The 20365-nt window shown below is 34.4% G+C and overlaps 2 protein-coding genes across 5 annotated transcripts in view; both read right to left on the reverse strand.

Annotated features, from left to right (window-relative positions):
- Window positions 1-20365, reverse strand: part of LOC119073049 — a 243173-nt gene that overhangs the window by 22524 nt on the left and 200284 nt on the right. For 3 of the 4 annotated variants that reach the window (XM_037178363.1, XM_037178364.1, XM_037178370.1), the window contains 2 exons: window positions 16126-16783; window positions 8338-8427 (listed from right to left, as the gene is read on the reverse strand). In XM_037178363.1, coding sequence (XP_037034258.1) covers window positions 8338-8427; window positions 16126-16783 — 748 coding nt within the window. Of the gene's footprint in view, window positions 1-8337; window positions 8428-16125; window positions 16786-19149; window positions 19163-20365 lie in introns of those variants that run through there. The other variant, XM_037178378.1, reaches the window with a different exon arrangement.
- Window positions 5282-6369, reverse strand: LOC119073107. Its single transcript, XM_037178422.1, has 3 exons — window positions 6139-6369; window positions 5832-6070; window positions 5282-5770 (listed from the first exon to the last, which is right to left on the reverse strand). The coding sequence occupies exons 1-3, from the start codon at window positions 6316-6318 to the stop codon at window positions 5470-5472; spliced, it is 720 nt and encodes a 239-aa protein (XP_037034317.1). The 5' UTR covers window positions 6319-6369; the 3' UTR covers window positions 5282-5469.

Genomic DNA, 20365 nt, shown 5'->3' on the forward strand with positions numbered 1-20365 from the left:
GGTATAAAATTTCTACTTTTAATTTAAATTTTATGGACGATGTTTTGTAGTTTCAAAATTTATGGTAATTTTACTATAAATGACGATAACCAGTTTTGAATTATTAACAGACCATTTAATAATTCCCTTACCATATACAGTCAACGAAAACACATTGAACCATTTAAATAAAAGCCCACAAATTAGGACAAAATCAATAAAATTAAATTGCCCCATTTATTGGCCCGACGACATGAGCAATTTTTATAAGTCGTAAATCTATATGCGAGAGCAAATCGGATTTTTTTTTATTCGGAAAACTTTAATCTGTTCACTCTCAGCTTCATAAAATGCAAAAAATAATAATTTTTGCTGCAAATTAATTTCATACGATCCGAGTACGATAATGACTTTTGTATAAAGGTTGATACAATAACAGCGACCATTTAAAATTGCATTTTTAGTCGTCACCCATAATAATTTTCTGACTTTATTGTGCATGCAGTGCTATTATATCATGGGAATGTTTCTTGATATTAATAGGACCACTTAGACCACACAATGTGGCATTGTTTTGTAAGTTCAATTAAATTCAGTTGATGAAAAAAAAAAATGGGCAGATGAAAGAATGTTTTTTGGATGAATCAGCATGTCTAGTAAAATAAACTCAAGTTAGAGACAGAAAGATCCACCAAGGAGCAATAACTCTTCATTGTAAATAAACTTTTCTGACAAGACTTGTTGTTAACTTTACTGATTTCCTTTCTTGTCGCAGAGCCTATTTTTTGAATTTCTTCTTCTTCTTCTTTCCATAAGTTTCAAAAATTCTCTTAACAAAATCCTTAAATTTTTGAATTCTTGGTAAAAACTCTTTAAAAGGATATTTTCGTGAGCTTTAACATTGTCCTTTCTATCAATGTATTGGACAAATTAGTTTTCCTCGTATTTGTTGCGAGATTTGATTGGCTTGTGGTGATGGTTTTCATTGAAAAAACTGATTTTTTCAAAATTTGTATATTTCGGATGATGTGGTGACATCCATCTTCAGCTAAAACAACAAACAAAGTATTGGACAAATTTCAAGACAAACAAAGTTACAATTTTTCGAAAAAGTCACTACTATTCCAGTTCGAACTGGCACGTATTGCTTATTTTTCAAAATTAGGGTAAAATGACCAGTATTCGGCGATGCATTAATATCCGGCCATTCCTTTGTGTTCTATTGTTTAAACAATACTTGGTCGGATTTAGATGTATGGCTGAATAATGGTGCTTTTACCCTGCATGACTTTCGATGCTGCAGTACAAAAATTTCGACTTTTATATGAAACAAGTTGGTTTCAAAATAGGCCGTTTGCCCATAAGTGTCAGAAAATAACATGAATTTTCTGCTATTTCAAATTTGAATTCCACGAATGTCTTCATAAATTTACTTTGACTGCAGCAAAAAAAAAAAAAAAAACTGAAAAGCGACACCAATTCGATTTTAAACTATTCGAACAAGTAAACTCCGAAACCATTTTATAAAATTGATTTTATTTAGGCATTCGTAACACCTCTCTTTCTCCCGCATATATGCAGCAATTGTGTCACGGAAAACAACTGCAGGCCATTCCCAAGCTTAATTTAACATTTTATGACCCAGTCACACACATTGGTAATTTTTAATTTAATTTTATTTTTTAACTTCATTTTCGTTCAATTTCTTTCGTAAGACCTAACCTAACCGCCACAAGTGTGCTTGTGGAAGAATAACCAAAATGCAACAGGTAAATATGGTAAATAATACACTGCATGCACAATGTGCAAAGCGTAAAATTTATTTCTCTCTACGATAAATCGGTGACTTTTTTCTTGTTCGCATAAAATTCAATAACCATAACCGATACACGGGCTGTACTGCAATACACCACACGAATAATAATAATTCGAAGAAGAAAGAAAATGGCAAGACGACGAAGAAGAAAAAAACAACAACAAACAAATTAATGTTTACAAAGGTTATACTCTTATTTCGATGAGCTATTTGTTGTGTATTATATGCCCTCCCGATCGGGTAGATAAACTTAATTTTCCACATACATGCAATAGATTTTATGGAACAATCGTGCTATGATTTTGGCCTTCAGGGAGATTATGAATTATGACGATAAATTCGCATCCTATAAAACGTCGTCGTCGTCGATCGCTAGAGAAGCTTTGCAAATTGTTTATTCGCAATATTTTAAAAAAAACAACAACAACCAACCAGCAAATGGATAAAAAATGGAAAGTGATTGTTGTTTTCGGAGAAAAGTGTAAAACTAAAGCTTCTCTCATAATAGTCTCACGATTTCTTTATCTATAATTCGACGATGATGCTCCATATTGTACGACGGGAAAAAAAAATTGCATGTCGATGCACATGAATATCACTTTTCATTAATTAAATGAAATGTATGTTCGGCGTTCGGCGCATAACTCAAATATTTCCGTTGACATAGAGACGATGCATAGGTATGTTCATTCATCATTTTTCTGCGATGATACGTAGAAATGTACACATGCATATCTATCCCATCTCAATTGACAGTTTCAATTTATTTTTACAAAATAAATTTTATCACGTCGCGTCGCTTCGTAGCTAGAAACGAGTTAATTACAAGTGAATTTGTAAATCGATTTGAAATCTAATGGCCGTTTGAATGGCGTCTTCTTTTCAATGGAAAGAACATGGAAATTGTAAGTGAATTTTAAGGGAAATGTAAAACAATTTCTCTGTGTGTGGTCAAGCACGTTCGACGATGTGGAAAGTGAAACACTTGTTGGCATGAATTCACATAAACTAAAAGACATCTTAACTGTGAGTGGTCCAAAGACGTAGACTTGGCTTTGGACTTAATATATCTTGTAAAATTTATTCAAATTTAAATCCTCCCTTTTCAAATTCTGTATTCCAAACATTATAGAAAATGCTACTGAATCATTAGTGTGGTCAAGCCACCAAAAAATAAGATTCCAAACAAACTTCAAAAACAAACACTGATCCACCATACCATTCCGAACTTGACTATACCGAGATGATAAAACCGATAATTTTATCTGTAAACAGAATACTTTAGTGGATGCCATCGATGTATTCATAAGAATGCACTTTCCTATCGATATGTGTTGTGTCGATTTATGGCGAAATACTGTAAAATATAAAGTACAATGCCATTGACAATAAAATTGCTGTGATTTGTGATTGCATCGCCTCTTTTATGGTATAATATCGTACGCTGTGTGATATCAACGAGACAATGAAATAAAATATTTACAGCTACTCATATGCATCGAATATTATCGAAATTTCCTTACTTCAATATTTTTGCGAATAAGTGTTTCCATGTAGCCGATAAGTCAATTGCTTCATTTAAATTTAGAGGTTGTTTTAATACTTACAACAACCTCTGATGTCAGAGTAACTGCCATGAACAAAAAAAAGTCCGATATGTATTACTCATTCTATTACAGACAGCGTATTAAATAGTGGACCAGTTATATGAGGACCAGTTATATAAGGACCAGTTATATAAGGACAAGTTATAGAAGGACCAGTAGGACCAGTTCAATTATTCATGCTTTATGCTACAATAATACTTCATTCGATACTTTTATAACTTTACCTAGAATAGAGAAGATGACGTTGCTTACGCCCGCACGAGGTCAACGCTCCCCTCAGGTCAGTGAGTCAACGCCATCAATTATCATTTCTCTGGTCGATCGAAGACGAAGCTTTACATAGATCTCTTGAGCAATAACCCAATTTTAACCCGAAATAGTTGCAATTACTTAACCGAAATCTTGTTTCATGGACGACAAACAATTATGCTATCGGATCTATTACTTCATTTTATCTCACTATTTTCAAATAGATATTAAATCTTGTACTTCATCTATTTGAGCAGGTTTTCTGATTTAACAGTGTTAGTCAAAGCTTGTTATTTATTCATTTAATCAATAACAGCTGATACATGATAGCCATCCGTGACAGACCTGGGTTCGGAAGCACGAATTCATGTAATCTAATTAACCAATCTATAAAACTATGATTACACTCTTTGTGACATTTATTCCTCATCTGGATGCTGAAACTTAATCAACAAAGATATGAGACTGTCGTCTCGACAACCTATTCAGTTATACCGTTTTTTTGCCATAAAAATGTCTATTTATCGAATGAATTTTGCTGCATTTTTAAAACGGTAATGAATATCCACGGCTACATCGGATCTTTTTTCCGCTGCTTTTCTTTAAATCTCTGGAGTAATGTGCGATAAAATGTAAGTTTCATTTTTCGACAAATAAGGAGCTCCACAATAAATAACTTTTACTCTTAGAGTCATGTAACAGCGGTAATACACGTCGACAATAGACAATGACAAACATACTATCCGTAGTATAGCCACATAATAATATGTATACATACGTGTACGTGCACACGGACTGCATTAATATTTGCAATTTTAGCGTATAAAATATTATGTATATCAGCAACATGTTGCTAAGCGCACCAATGTGTATAGAGCGAAAAACCATGAGCAAAGAAATTGTGTGCATACTTTGGCTCGGGAAAAGGAAATTAATTAAATTATAAATTAAAATATTTTATCGTTTTATCGGTTGTTTGGTCGAAGTTTACATTACAACAAATTTTAATTGATCTGAACTCCTGTTTGGATTCTTTCATTCTTTCAATTTACTTATACGACGATATACAACACTGCAGTCAGACAGAACTGAGCGATTTCAAATCACCGCACCGTCAATGATTAGTGCATTTTTGTGGTGCAGTCTTATGGAAAAGGTTATTTTTATTGCATTATAATTTATAACAAAAGTCTGACGTAAGTCTTGCAAATTTTTCCGTGACGAGGGAAAAAATTTAATTTTCAATTCGTTGGGCCCGATTCGACCTGTTTAAGTACAAGAATTGAGGATGCAAAGGTTTAGCCCGAATGAATTTAACTTTTGTCCATTCAGTTCAGTTTCAATACTTCGCATATTTCAATGGTATAAGCGGTTATTCTGACATTCTTGCTGAAATTCTATAGTACCGAGCAGTGTATTCAGGAAGCTGAAGACAGTACAGGATGTAGGAGTAGAGTAAGAGTTAGGTCAGATGGAAGTGTGCGACAATAATTGCAAATATGTAAGAACAAATCTCTGGAATGCTTCGGAGAGGATGGTCCTAACTGTAAGCGTTTTGCGTCTATTACTTCTTTTGTTTAAAAAATCGTTAAGTGTTTGATGGAAAATCTTTTACTTATTTAGTTTCACTATACATTTTGCTATACAAGAGAATACTATCCAGATCTCATCTATTATTGTTTTTTGTTGGTGTCGATAACAGATCGCTTGTCGTTTCTAAAAAATGTGACTTGGATCGATGAAATTTTTTTTCTCGATTTTTTCTATCAATTTTTCTGTCTAATTTAATCACACCCGTCTTTACCATGCCCAAAGTATTTAAATCGAGTTAAAATATTGAACCGTCCGAAACATAGGAATGCTCTCAGCTGACAAACTATTCCTCAGCACAAGTAAATCATTTTCGTTACTGTCAACGAATTCCCAGTTTCTCCGATTCGGTCTTACGTGTGTCACCGTTCCATTTCGTTTCCGTAAACATTGCTTCTTTTGACCTCTGATTGACGAGTAGTATTCGGAATGAAGCGACAAGTCTTCGACAATATTGCCGCGATGCACATCTAAAATTTCGTGTGAATTACCCAGTTCAGTGATCGGTACATAGTTCGATCGGCTCACTCTATCAAGAACGTCATTAATGTAACGAACCTTTTGATTGGACAAAATTTTCACATTTTTACCGTGTCCGTTGCAGTCGAGAATTCCGAAATTTCCATTCGTAAATAATGATACTGGGAACGAAAGCGATTGTGTACAGAAACACTGTACGAAGTAAGCGGAAAATCTGTTGGTCCAGTACGAAGTTTGTGTTATCCATTCGATAATTGGTGTCGGGCTGCAAGAACACTTTGTTCAACAGCAACACAAATATTATCCAAATGACCATCAAATTCGCAAAATTTACCAGGAAGTGCAATGTCTAAGGAAAATGTAGTTTTTGTCTTCGTGAACACAATTCTAAAGCGGTAAACAATATCCTGTCTGTACCTTAACCAAGTAGCATAAAACGGCTACACATCCTTCGCGCATCCATCCGCTTCGCATTAAACAGACTTTTCGGGAGCTTGTATAGCATAGATATACAGCTGGAAGTGTATATAAAACTGTCGGAACCATCAATCCATTTGATGAGTTTAAATTTTGTGATAACGTGAAATTTGAAGCCATATTCGAAAATTGATTGACATTGAAGTTCTAATGTGACTTTTAAGTATTTATAATCACGAAGTACTAGATTGGGCTGTTTACGGTTGGAAATACCAAGGTAAATAAAGTGAGGAGGTAATGCCATATATAACCGATTAGCGACGACAAAAATAAACGATATTCTCAGTTAATGAATCTCTTAGATAGCAAAGGTAAATGGGCGTTCGGACAAAATAACTTTCGGACAAAATAACCCCGGACAAAATAACCCTGGACAAAATAACCCCGGACAAAATAACTACGAAATACATATTTTAAAAACAAATTGTGAATAACACCCGCTAGCAGAATATATGGCGTCTGGTCAGTGTACCAATCACCGAATATCTATGAGTAGTCGTATTATAAGAAAACAAAAATTTTAGAATCTTTTTATGTTATTTACTCCGACCACTAAAGTACATAACTCTTTCACAGATCTATTATAAATCGCCGACCATATTCGAGTATACTGAGTATCGAGTATATTTTCGAGTACGTATCGAATACATTCGAGAACATCGACTATATTCGAAAACATCGCCTATTCGAGAACATCGACTATATTCGATGACATCGACTATATTTCGAGAACATCAACTATATTCGATGACATCGACTATATTCGAGGATGCCGGCTATATTTGAGGACATCGACAATATTCTTGGACATCGATAATATTCGAATACATCGACTATTTGCGAGGACGTCGACTATATTCGAGGACATCCACTATATTATATGACATCGACTATAATCGAGTATATCGCCTATATTAGAGTATATCTGGAATATATTCGAATATATCTCGACTTTATTCAAGTATATATCGTCTATATTAGAGTGTCTATCGACTATATTCGAGGACATCGACAATATTCTAGGACATTGACAATATTCGATGCCATCGACAATATTCTAGGACATTGACAATTTTCGATGCCATCGACAATATTCTAGGACGTTGACAATATTCGATGCCATCGATAATATTCTAGGACATTGACAATATTCGATGCCATCGATAATATTCGATGACATCGACAATATTCGAAGACATCGCCTATATTCGAAGACATCGACAATATTCGAAGACATCGACAATATTCGAGGACATCGGCAATATTCGATAACATCGATAATATTCGAGGACATCGACAATATTCGAGGACACCGACAATATTCTAGGACATCGACAATATTCGAGGACATCACAATATTCGAGGACACCGACAATATTCTAGGACATCGACAATATTCGAGGACATCAACAATATTCGAGGACATCAACAATATTCGAGGAAACCGACAATATTCTAGGACATCGACAATATTCGAGGACATCAACAATATTCGATGACATCGGCAATATTCTACGACATCGACAATATTCGATGACATCGATAATATTCGATGACATCGACAATATTCTACGACATCGACAATATTCTACGACATCGACAATATTCGATGACATCGACAATATTCGAAGACATCGACTATATTTGAAGACATCGACAATATTCGAGGACATCGGCAATATTCGAGGAGATCGACAATATTCGAGGAGATCGACAATATTCTAGGACATCGACAATATTCGAGGACATCAACAATATTCGAGGAGATCGACAATATTCTAGGACATCGACAATATTCGAGGACATCAACAATATTCGAGGACACCGACAATATTCTAGGACATCGACAATATTCGAGGACATCCACAATATTCTAGGACATCGACAATATTCGAGTATATCTTGACTATATTATAAGATATCTGGACTAGAAGATGATTATTGTGACAAAAAAGACGTTAAATTCTACTGAGTTGACTTTAGATTTCACAAAAATCATTATAAATTTGCGATATGTGCAAAAAGTCGTCAATCAATTTGTCGTCTGTGCTGCTCCCTTTCATAACACAATCGAATTGTTCGAATATCTTACAGTAAATAAAAGTCGAAAAAATATTGAAAGTGTAACACACACATTACCTGGTAAATAAATTCCAGATGTGAGCAGCTTCTCTGGCAAGTCTTGTATTGATCTGGGTGCAACTATGTCATGTGGAAGGCGTGCTTCTGCTGTAAATAAACAAAGGCATATTTCTTTACACCAAATTTCCAATTTTATTTTTATTGTTTTCTTTGAGCAAATAATAATGTTCAACACAAAAAATTTCTAACTAAAAATATATAAAAAAAAATGTTTTTCGACAGCGGAAATGAAACGCAACAAGCATTCATTTGCATGAAACATGTGCGTAACACCTCATAGTGAATTAAATATTAATTTTTCAAAATAAATCACAAGTTGTGTCGTACATACAATAATATAATAACAAGAATGTTGACCATGAAAGTAAAAATGAATTGACATCGACACCTCTCTATATAAAGCACTATGTGATTCATTGAACAAATATGAATATAACACACAATTGCATCGACAAAATCCAATCATTTTGTTCACCATTTACAGCCGGTATGCATTGGAATACCGCATTTGAAACAATAGTTATAGTACCTAACTAGCTAAAAATTGATTCGAGTGATCAGTGTTCGTTGCTCGTACTCAAACGGACAATGAAATCTTATTTGGCGCACAACAGAACACCAATTCTGCCCCAAAATTAGATCCACAATAGTTTTCCTCACCCACCAGTTACCGATACGATCAATAATAGCGGAGCAAATCTAATAAGTTTTGGGGGAGGCTTTTAGTGACTTTTCGGGAAAGAAGATCTTAAATTGATGCTACAAACGTGAATGAAAGAATATAAAAGACTTTTCTTAACTAGTGTCGAAAGATCGCGACTTAGTCGTTTGGAAAGTGTTCGCTTTATATGAAATCCAAGTATTAAGCCACACACAACATCCTTAGTGTCTCTACGCCTGTGGGCTCGTAAAAATTGTTTTGCCATCAATAACACCAACAGGATCAATCTGAATAAACCGGCGGACCAGAATGTCTGCCTCAATGAGATTTATATTGTTGTAGGTATTGATAAAAGACGATTCTTCCGACAACTTTAATACCATATTCAGAAAGCTCTGTCAGGGTCTTTTGATAATATAATCTTCTCTGATTGAAGAGACGATTCATTAGAGCCACATACCATTAGAATCGCCGATAGATTGAATATCAATTGTTCGAAGCTTTGGCAGTTCACTCTTAATTGTACAATATATTCTGGTGACTAGAGCTAGATTTGTGGCATAATCAAAGTTTGCTATGTTACATAATTTGCTAAGCTTCCTTGTTCCGCGCTTATGGTCGCTTCAGCACCACTCCACAGAGAAGAAAATAAGAACTCTCGCTTCTAATGGATTGAGGAACAATATTACTATCGACACAGAATAAACTCGGATATGCACCTCATCGTGAATAACGCAACAAAATGCATGATTGTTGCTAAACGCCGACTGAGAGACTGCAATTAAAATTTTATTCCAACACACGTTTTGCTGGCAATGATTAATTTTCTTTTACACCTTTGGTAAATGAGGTAAGTTTTGTTAACGACAAAAAAAAAATCCATTCCGCAATCGGTGACTGGAGCGTCGAATAACTCAACATTTTTCTCAAACCCATGGTCGTGTCTTTCATATACGTGACTTTGTCAAAATATTCTTACACCCATTCAGTTTTTGTAGGGCAATAATTAATTTCGTCTTTTGAATCGAAATATTGTTTCAAATTTATTGCTCTCGCATATACAACAGACAGTTTTACCATACATGCATGCCTCTATCGAACATGATGCAGGCTTTAATACGTCGATGATTACTTCTTTTAACCTGTTAAGTTTTTCGGTTCGAAATTCGTTTTATGAATTCTTTATGGTAAAATAATGCAGTTTCGGCGTGGTATTAAAAGTTATGTTGATTTTTAAAGTGAGTCATTTTTCATGCTGGTTGACGTGTGTCATATTTATTGTCAATACACACACTCTAAATACTATAGGCAATGCACACAAGGGAATTCATTTTCTTAATTTAAATTGTAAATTCGGTTTAACGACTTTTTACTTTACTTTATTGGATGATAACGGGGCCGATTCGATTACCATAATAGTGTTGATTGCGACTGTTAAACGTTCTATCGCTTTTTTTAAAATGATTTAATTACGATTGGGAACTCATTATGTGGGAACAAGAGGAAATATTGATCCCACGAATTATCGCAAGCATTTGACATTAATTTTGTGTAAAGTTTTTGGTCTGAAGATTTAGATTTAAAACAGTTTAACCAGTTTAAAACATCAAAAGTGTGCCAAAATATTTTAAATTTATGGAATACGTCTCTGAAATCTGAAAAGGGACACTGAGATCGCCAGTGAGGCATGTATGTCTCCACGCAAGGCCTAATATTGAGAAATATTTCACTAAATTTCTCTACAAAATTCACCAAATTAAGTGAATTTTTTAGTGAAATTTGTTGAAATAATTCTCAATATTAGGCACTTCGTCTAAGGTTACATATGACTAGCTATTTTTTTTATGAGCAAATCCCGGCATATATACGGGGGTGCTGTAAATATTCCATGATCCCTGGTCGCCCTCAACTAAAATGTAAATCGGGGCGAAAGGGTAAGATATTCAAAACTTTCTGCACTGGCCTTTGCACTGATACATTTACACACTAGTGTGTGAAAGTGACGTTTGTAAAACATTTGTAGTTTGTTTGTACATAATAGTTATTTATGAAATCGAGTGCGGGGGCCGCAGGCCGCTTGTTATAATACACATCATGATCCTAATCAAGTACTTCGCACTGAGATTCATACAACGTTTTATGCAACAGAGGGATCTCAAGTTGGCAGTCTTCGAACATTATGATCTCGAGTTGCATAAAATTTTGTTCCTCAGTTGTTCCTAAACAAGAATTTCATATGTCATGAATCAACAGTAAAGGCTTAGCCTTGACATATGCCACATCAGCCCCGTAAAACTTCCATTTCGGCAAATATTACGAAACCTACAGCGTAATGAACTCTTGCAATGTCAATCAAATTACATTTGTTCATTCATTCTCAATTAACTACTAACTGTATTGCCTTAAACAACTGCACTGCCTTAAAGACCGCATTCATACCGTACAGAAAATGTTCATTTTCACATGTCTGTCGCGTTATTACACTAATTAGTTGATGGAAATTCATGCATTTTATTTTCAAAATGTGCGAGTTGACCTGTTTTTTGCAGTCGTATCGTTTGTTGTTTTAACAAGATTTTTTTTTTAAACGAGTTGAACAGAGGTGTACGTACGTACATGACGGACTGCTTCTTCTTCTCTTTGTATTATTTCAATAAAAACAAAATTGTTAACGAGACCGCGAAAAAAAACGGATCCAATAATTTATTAACTAAACGTGTAGCCTTTAATTTTGTTTTAATCCCGTTTAAATACAAAAGAAAGAAGAAAAAAATAATGAAAATTGTCAATAAGTCTTTCGATTTGATAACCGTTTTTCGATGTAAAGCCTACAGCCATATTTTTGTTGATTTAATGGAAACGTTTTCCTGAAATCCATTAAATCCACTTGCTGTATGTTTATTTATATATCGGTCAGACTGATGCATCTTTAACGCATCTTTAATTTATTCAGTTATTTATTTCGTGTGTGTGGTTTTTTTTGCACTGTTCACAAACGTAAAATTCGAATAAAAAAAATCCGATAAAAGTTTTGGCATTCGATAGTAGTAATTAAGTCTCTTCGTTATATAATTAAAAGCCGAAAATGTTGACCGAACATTTCTCATGATATATTGATACAAACTGGAGAAGGCGAATTTTTTCCCCCATTATTCGATCCAAAATCTGAAATATGGTATAATTGCAGAAAGAGTAATGCAGGCATCCTGGTATTATTTTCAGTTTCTCAATAATTGCTGTGAGATATTCTGTAATATGTACCACCACAGCCTCTGTTGTTAGCAGTGTCTATATTCACGAAAATATTTTCACAAATTTTCTCAAATTTTCACGATTTTCTTAAATTTTCACAAAAATCTTTTTGCGAAAATTCACGAAAATTTGAGAAAATTCGTGACAATTTGAGAAAATTCGTGAAAATATTTTCGCGAATATAGGCATCGATTGTTAGCTATAAGCGTCAGGAAATGGACGGTGTACTACCTTTCACATGTGAATTGAAATTACTATTTATAAATGTTGGTCCCCTACAGAAATATGAATTCCTTAAGGACGTTGAGGACACAACTAAAGCGAGGAGGAAAACACCTATTCCGTAACTTTTTGTATGTAACCCTCTTCAACGCTTTCTGCTCGCAATTTGCGAAGGTAGAACAGACGTCCATGAAACAATTTTTTTGCTTCCAGTATCAATAGATGCTACACCAACAGGCCCACAACAGGTCAAGGTGCTGAGACTTTGTCTCCATTACATTATCCTAGGTCCTACACTTAGCTTAGAGGTGAACTGAAATTTGAAGCTATCCGATGCTAGGAAGTGGAAAGTGGGGTCGGACAAAATTTTTTCGAGCGCTCTTTGTGGTAATATAATTGTAAAAAAGTTCAGGAGCGGCGACACATTTTACAGAAATGGGGAGCTGGGAAAAAATTAAATCCGTTCGCTCATCTGCAAACAAGCCTACGTAGCTGACACGACGGGATGAAGATCTAACGAACTGACATCGTGATTCTATGTCTGATGTTAAATAAATAGTTTAAACGGGAACTCTAAGCACACCGAAGCACACATAAATATGAACTCAGCGCTATAAACATCGCCTGAAGTGATGCTTATTGCAGGTCTTTTCACTCTAAAGCTAAGCATTGTTTGACCCAAAATCGATTCAATATGAAGAACAACTCCCAATACCAGAAATATGTTCGAATTCAAATTTGGTATGTTATTAGGCACAATAACATCGAGACTGCTATAACGTTAAGTAACCGATGTGGCAGAAATCATCATGGAAAAGAAACTCTTTTTTTCTTTCGTCATGGACTGTGCGCGATTGCATAATAATAATTGTTTTGATGCAAAATAATATATACTGTGCACACATAGCCACATGGATATCGCAGAAGATTGCAACAATATTCCATTATAACAGGAGAATGAAAAAAGATATGAGAACTGATACGGATATTCACCTAATTATTCTTGCCGGAGGGCCACACGATCATACTTTACAGAAAATTGCAGAGCGCATTGCTCTATTGCTTGGAGTTTCCCGTAACCTGACCTGATCGGAACAATTAATAAAATGTTATGGAGGGAAAGAAATATGGAATGAAACGAGACCGTTGTGTATGGAGAGCCTTTTCACATAATATTGGTCAATCGAACCAATTCAATTTTTGATTCTTTATTCGCTGAATATTCGCATTGTGTATTGTGTAAGGTATATGACCTGGCTGCATTAAAATGAAAGAAATGAATTATGCACAACATCTGTTTGATTGCTGAACTTCCATTGTGAACAACAACATACTGCAAGTGATGAAATGTTGCATCCCTTCAATAAAAATGGTTGCATTTTTCGTCATTCAACAGACTACAATGCAACGGTAAAATATCTGTCTTCGTTATGAGTGAACAAAAGAGGATTTTTCCAATTAATTTTCGCAGACCACGATTGTTTCCCTGGAGCAGTTCGTGTTTGATAAATTAAAAGTTTCCAAATTCAAAAAATCTGTAACACTGATAACATAACATTAATCAATCTTATATAATGTGGTGTAACAACATCGCGAGTTTTTGGGTGTACGAGTGATCTGAGCAACCTGATTACTGAATTAAAAACTTTCTGATATCAAATTTTATCACTATTTACAGGACATCCAGGAATACAGCCAGTGTTTTACGATTTTCGATGCACCTCCTCATTCTTTCCTGTCCTAGCTTTTTTTTAAATGTTTCCTAATTGTTTCAACTCTGTGTCCCATTTTTACGGAAGACACTCTGCATTAGACCTGACGGGAGTCATGAACTGCGTTTTAATACCAAAGAGCACACTAGAAGTACTCCTTTCGTAACACAACCACAAAATAGCCTCGGATCGGCAATCGACATCTCGTGCGATAGTATACCAGCACACGATTGGTATTGCATACAACGGTATGAACTGTTTCTATGCCAAAACAAGGAAACATACGTTATACGACACAAACACAACTCTTATTCCCTGATGACAGTTGCAATGCTTGTTACGTCACAACAGGCAGTGGCAAGAACATTCTCAATATAAAGAGACTGGTCTTTTCTTTATTCAAGGTCAGGGCGTATTGGGCGAATCTATCGTTAACCTGGTACGGACGGCTGTCATCTGTTACCGACAACGACAAGCTCTGACTAAAGAGGTCCATTATAGCAAAAAGCATGTTCAAAACAAATGAAGTAAAAGATTTCTGAAATAAATCTCTGAAAATCTTCGATCAAATGAAGTAATAGATCAGTAAGTAAAACTTGTAATATGCTTGCCGTCTGTGACAGATTAATATTACTATGGTCTGAATCAACGCATATTTTTGAAAGAAATTTTGCAAAATCTGAGAAATTTAACGAGGTTTTGACAAATTAAGGAAATTAATCGAAATTTTATGAAATCTATTGAAATTCTGAAAAATTTTGCGAAATCCCTGTTTCATTCGCAAATAATGAGCCTAGGTCTGAAGCCTCTTATAGCAACACTTTCGAGTGCAAAAAAAACCTTTGTGCCACCGAGAATTGAAATACGACTCTTTTCAGCACTCATTTTAGTGTTGTAAAGTGACTTATTTCAGCACCCGTTTGATGTGATATTACAACACTCAAAGCTGTGTTGATATGGAATTTGTATGAGTTGTTACAGCATTCGTTTGAGAAAATGCAAAGCAATGTGATCGATCAAACTTGAAGAGTGATTGTTTACAATGAAAATTATGATTTTTTGGGCATTTGTCTATTTCAATTCTCGGTTGGCACAAAGCATGATGTGTTACACGTATTGTAATGTTGATTTTTTCAGCACACGACCCAATTTTCCGAAAAAATCAACATTACAATACTTGTAACACAATATACTATTTGATATTAGTGCGATCTCTAACCCATCGTGTAATAATCATCCCCTTTACGATGTCATTAAGAGGCAAGAAACAGTTCAATTCCGTCACAGAATTTCATAAAATCGATTTTAATACTCGGTGGTCAAATGAAAATATTATTTTCGTCCAATTGAATCGTTAGCTAATGTTCCTCAATATGTCATTCTCATTCTAAATAACCATTTCTACAACATACGAACATGTAGAATATTTCTAAGAATTGACATGATCTTCAACGGATATCATTACCGTCAAGCATAATCATTACTTGGTGGAGTTGGGTATACAAGTTGATCGTCAAATTGATGACATAATTATATTAATAAGGCTCCTCCATGATGTCGTTCAATTTATATTGTTTATTATGCTGAGAGTTTTGTATTTTTCTGTTCATTAATAATGGGAATGGGAGATCGATCAATAGACAACAAAAACAACTCATACCGAATATCACGTTACGATCAGGTGAAACAAGAATCTTTTTTAATGTTGCTCACGATGCATGGAAGCTGCGGTAATTATTTTTCACTTTTTCTGGCGGAACTGTTAGTATCAAATTTTCAAGTTCAATACTCAATGGGAACATATCTTAATCAATTATAAAAACGTTAAGCCACAAATCATTTTTTTTCCTATTAAATTTATCGATCAATTCCATTGATTCGAATGTAATGAGACGTATGAATCTGATGTACAATAACACACATAAGTCATTAACTTACCATTATCATTTTTGGCCGAGTCATCGCAACTGTCTTCGTCGCTATCTATATGAGGAAATGATCCACCCAGACAAAACAGTGGCATTGACACCGGTTCCGGTGAATCAACCGAACGATCTGAGCCATCATCACCGCGATTCGCGTCCATGGTCTGATCACTTTTACTGGTTGCGATTCGCTTCAACGCAAGCTTATTGATCAGTTTATTTTTGGTTATCAATTCGCGCCGTTTTATACCACATTTGGGCGAACCGGCTGGCGTTACAATTAATTTATTTTGCGTTGATTGGTCCAACTTCGGATAATCGATTTTATCATTGCATTTGTCGTGCGGAAAGGATAATTCGTCCAACGATACACGGTTGATGGTGTGTTCGACACCGATTAGTAGACTTTGCAAAAGATTTGGCAAATCTTCGGCCAGCATCTCCAAAGCAATTGGCGATAATTGATTTTTGTCCGGATTCAATGGATGGTAAATGATGTTACCGGACCGCCAGACTGCAGATAATTGTGGTTTTACTGGCGTTTGATCGGTGTTCGGTCGGATGCAGATGTAAATGTCGTGCGGACGAAGTAATGATTCGTCAAGTGCCCCTAAATGGAGCACAACGGCTCCGGACACGGTTAACGGCCAACCTTGACGCCAGGGTAGTGTCTAGAAAAAACGAAAAGAACGTGAATTAGACTCAAAACTAGATAGATCTCAGATGTAGTTAAAAAACCGTTCATAAATGATCACGGTCATTGAAAGTAGATCACAAAAATACAATTTTTCTGTTTTTCCTGACGTAAGTATGGTTTCCACTCAACAAAAAGTACTCCGTGAGAGAGCCGTGAGAGAACGAGCTGTAAACAAAGCAAAATTGAAAAAAATCAATTTTGTCTCCCACACGGAGTACTTTTATGGTAAGTGGAAATCAAGTATTACTTCATCAATAAAACGAGATGAACGTTTACAAGTTATTTCTCTTTTTAAGTTGGATGGACTTACAATCTATTGTATGGATTATTCACAGGGATTTTATTTAATCCATTCCATTACAACGCATCGCAAAGAATTTTTTTTGTATAAAAATGTAAAATACTAATTGTAAGACCATAACTGTTCCAACGTTACTTCACAGTAGTTGGGTTCGTAGTGCTCACGAGGATTAAAGGATTCATAAACGGGCCTCATAATAAGTTTTAATTTTTTGTGGGTTTCGTTTGTTTCTTTCGTTTTACTTGTTCCACACGTAACACCCCACAGAAACAGCGCTTGTCTTTATGTTTCTTCAATTCAATTTCTTCTTGAGTGAAATGACTCTCTTTACCTTCTTTTGTTGCCAACATGTTCCACTGTCACAGTGGCACTGTGGAACAAATAAAACTTTAGAATGCTACAACCAAGTAAAAACTTATGATGAGGTCCGTTTAATATAATAACTGGGGAGCGCTGTAGAAATTGGAGATAGAGTTTTGGAAATAAAAGAGTGATTTTTGGAATTAAAACCGAAATTTTTGAATTGAGTGGAATTCTTGGAATTAAAACGAATTTTTGATCGAAGAGGAATGTGTTAACCTGTCAGATACGCCTATTCATCTGTTATCGAAAACGACGATGATAATGACGATCTCAGGGTAATATGGTCCTTCATATGATGAAATGCATGTTAAAAAAATTGAAGTACAAGATTTGAAATCAACATATTAAACATACTTTGATCGTTAAAATAGACCCGATAATAATACTGGTCATAATCTTGCCGTATGTAACAGGATTGAGTGGATCTTCAAGAATATGATCGAATTTTTGAAATTCAAATTCAAAAAGACAAATTTTTAAATTGAGTAGAACTTTATGAATTCGATCAAATTTTTGAAATTTAGTGGAATTTTTGGAATTTTTCGAAAATGAGTAAAATTCCAGAAAGATGGCATTTTTAGAAGAATTAATTAATTAGTTACAATCATAAAACTCGAGAGTTACTCGGAAAGTCATAATATGGTGGAATCATAATTCGAAATTTGAAGTCGATTTTCATCACAGAAAAATTAATTTTTAATCTCCAAATAACAATTTTGTTTAAATCTCCAATTAAGTATAACAATTCAATATCTTCTCATATTACTATTTCATTGTATTCTTTACAATTTTTTACGATTTTCTGTACCGGTAGCCTAAAGTAACTTCACAATATATGAAATATGGTGCATGTATAATGTTAACATCATTACATAAACATTGCCATTAACACGGTAATTATTCATCTGCTGTTACCAAGTAATCTACAATTATACCTGCAAAAGACAGTCTTGTTTTTTGCATACAAAAAAATCAAGTGAATTACTGATCATTGATAACAACAACCTTTCTTCGGACTTTTTTTTTCTAAATGATGAATTATCTTCCGCACTACTATCTCTCTCTTCACTTGTCATGAGAAAAAAGGCCCCACTTTGCATATTATTATTATTATTCATTTCCATATAGCGAAATTAAACGAAAAACAACAGAAGAGAAAAAAAAAATGTTTAACTTTTAATATAATTTAAATTTGCGCATTAAAACACAACCGCAAGCAATCGAAAATTATTAAATCATAGAAAAGAAAAGTTTTTGATGTTAAGTAATCTTTCATAAAATGTAATTACATTCTCGTATAGATAGAGAAATATTTAAAACCGAAACTGTAATTTATCATTTCGGTTTTGGTTTGATACATTTTTTTTCTTCGTGCAATGCTTGGCTCGGATATATATAAAATGTTAGGTGTGCTGTACGTCCGAAATCAATCTGAAGAGAAAAAAAGTGCTAATGCAAAAAAAAAGTTTAAAAACTTCCAGTTGTGCGGTTCTCATGGAATAAATATAAATAATCAAAACCATTTTTGTTTTGCTATATGAAATCAATTTAAATATTCTAGAAACGATAAAGTATTTATTAGCTTAGGCGTGACACTGAAAAATTATGAAACATATGTTCGGGGAGACCTATACCACGAATTCGATATATAACAAAACACACGATCCAGAACAAAGGAAAATTGTTTTTATTGAAGATTATGAAGCAACACACAATTCCATATGAACCAACATCTGCAATTCCGATTTGTATTTGAAATTGTTTTTTTTTTCTTCGTTTCATAGTTTGGTTCGAAAACGTTGGAAATTATGATTAATGATCGTTTCTGACGAAAAAAAAAATGGTTCAAGAATTTGTTCGGTTAAAATGTGCTCTGTTTCGGAATTGGTTAATATTTCTATTTTTTTTGCTTGTCGTTCATTCGACTGAGAAAATATCCCCTTTGGTCAATTTCGTTAGGTGATCTAGAAATAATTTCTTAATAAAAATTGGTTTTGTTTTTCGGCAATTGAATTGTTTTGATGGATTTACGATTTTTTTAGTAGAGCAACCGAGAGGTCAATATCGTGCAAAAGTTCAATTTCACAAAATATTTTAATTTTTTTAATTGAATAGGTTTGCGTCGACATTGTTGGTAATGTTTCGCTGGAAACAAGTCCAATTGGTTCACCCCTGATTTGTTTAGTAAACGGATAGAATAAGAAAGTCACAATCATTTCCATTGGATTTTTTAATGAAAGCACACACAATACACCCACTCCCAGGAAATGAACTGTTGATTTCGTGGGTGATTTCTACTTTCGTCACTACTTTGGTGGTCCTATTTTTGTGCGACATGGAACTATTTATAAGGTTGATGATTTTGAAATATCTGGATTCTACGAGGGTTTTCGGTATGTCTCCTGGCAAAGGGAAATTTTTGGTGTCCATCGATCTGCACCGTTCTGGTCTAAGTGTCGGAGTAATGGAGTGCCATCATTTGATAGCTTAAATTCAGAAAGTGATCTTTAGATTACGTGCTTTACGTCTGTTTAAAGCAACAATGGTCACGAAATATTAGGGTTTGCCATACATAACATCACAGTATTGTCAAATAACTAAATAAATTTGCCGTCTACGATATTGTAAGATAGCTCAGGTTTATATTCGTGATGTGAAACCGTGAAGCGACACACTCAAAAACTTTTCCGCTGAACAAGATCCTTTTCACGATTTCAAATATTTCGTTTTCGCTCAAAAAAATTTATCATTTTCCAAATTACAGCGAATGTCGAGAAGCAACGATTTCCAGTGAAAACTTTTAATGAAGTTGACTTCTAGCATCAACAAAACTTATAAGATTGTTCTACTTTTGGTTAAACGTTTTTATCCATATTGAAGACATTCAAGAAT

The sequence above is a fragment of the Bradysia coprophila genome, chromosome II (assembly GCF_014529535.1).
Source record: "Bradysia coprophila strain Holo2 chromosome II, BU_Bcop_v1, whole genome shotgun sequence".
Lineage (NCBI taxonomy): Eukaryota > Metazoa > Arthropoda > Insecta > Diptera > Sciaridae > Bradysia > Bradysia coprophila.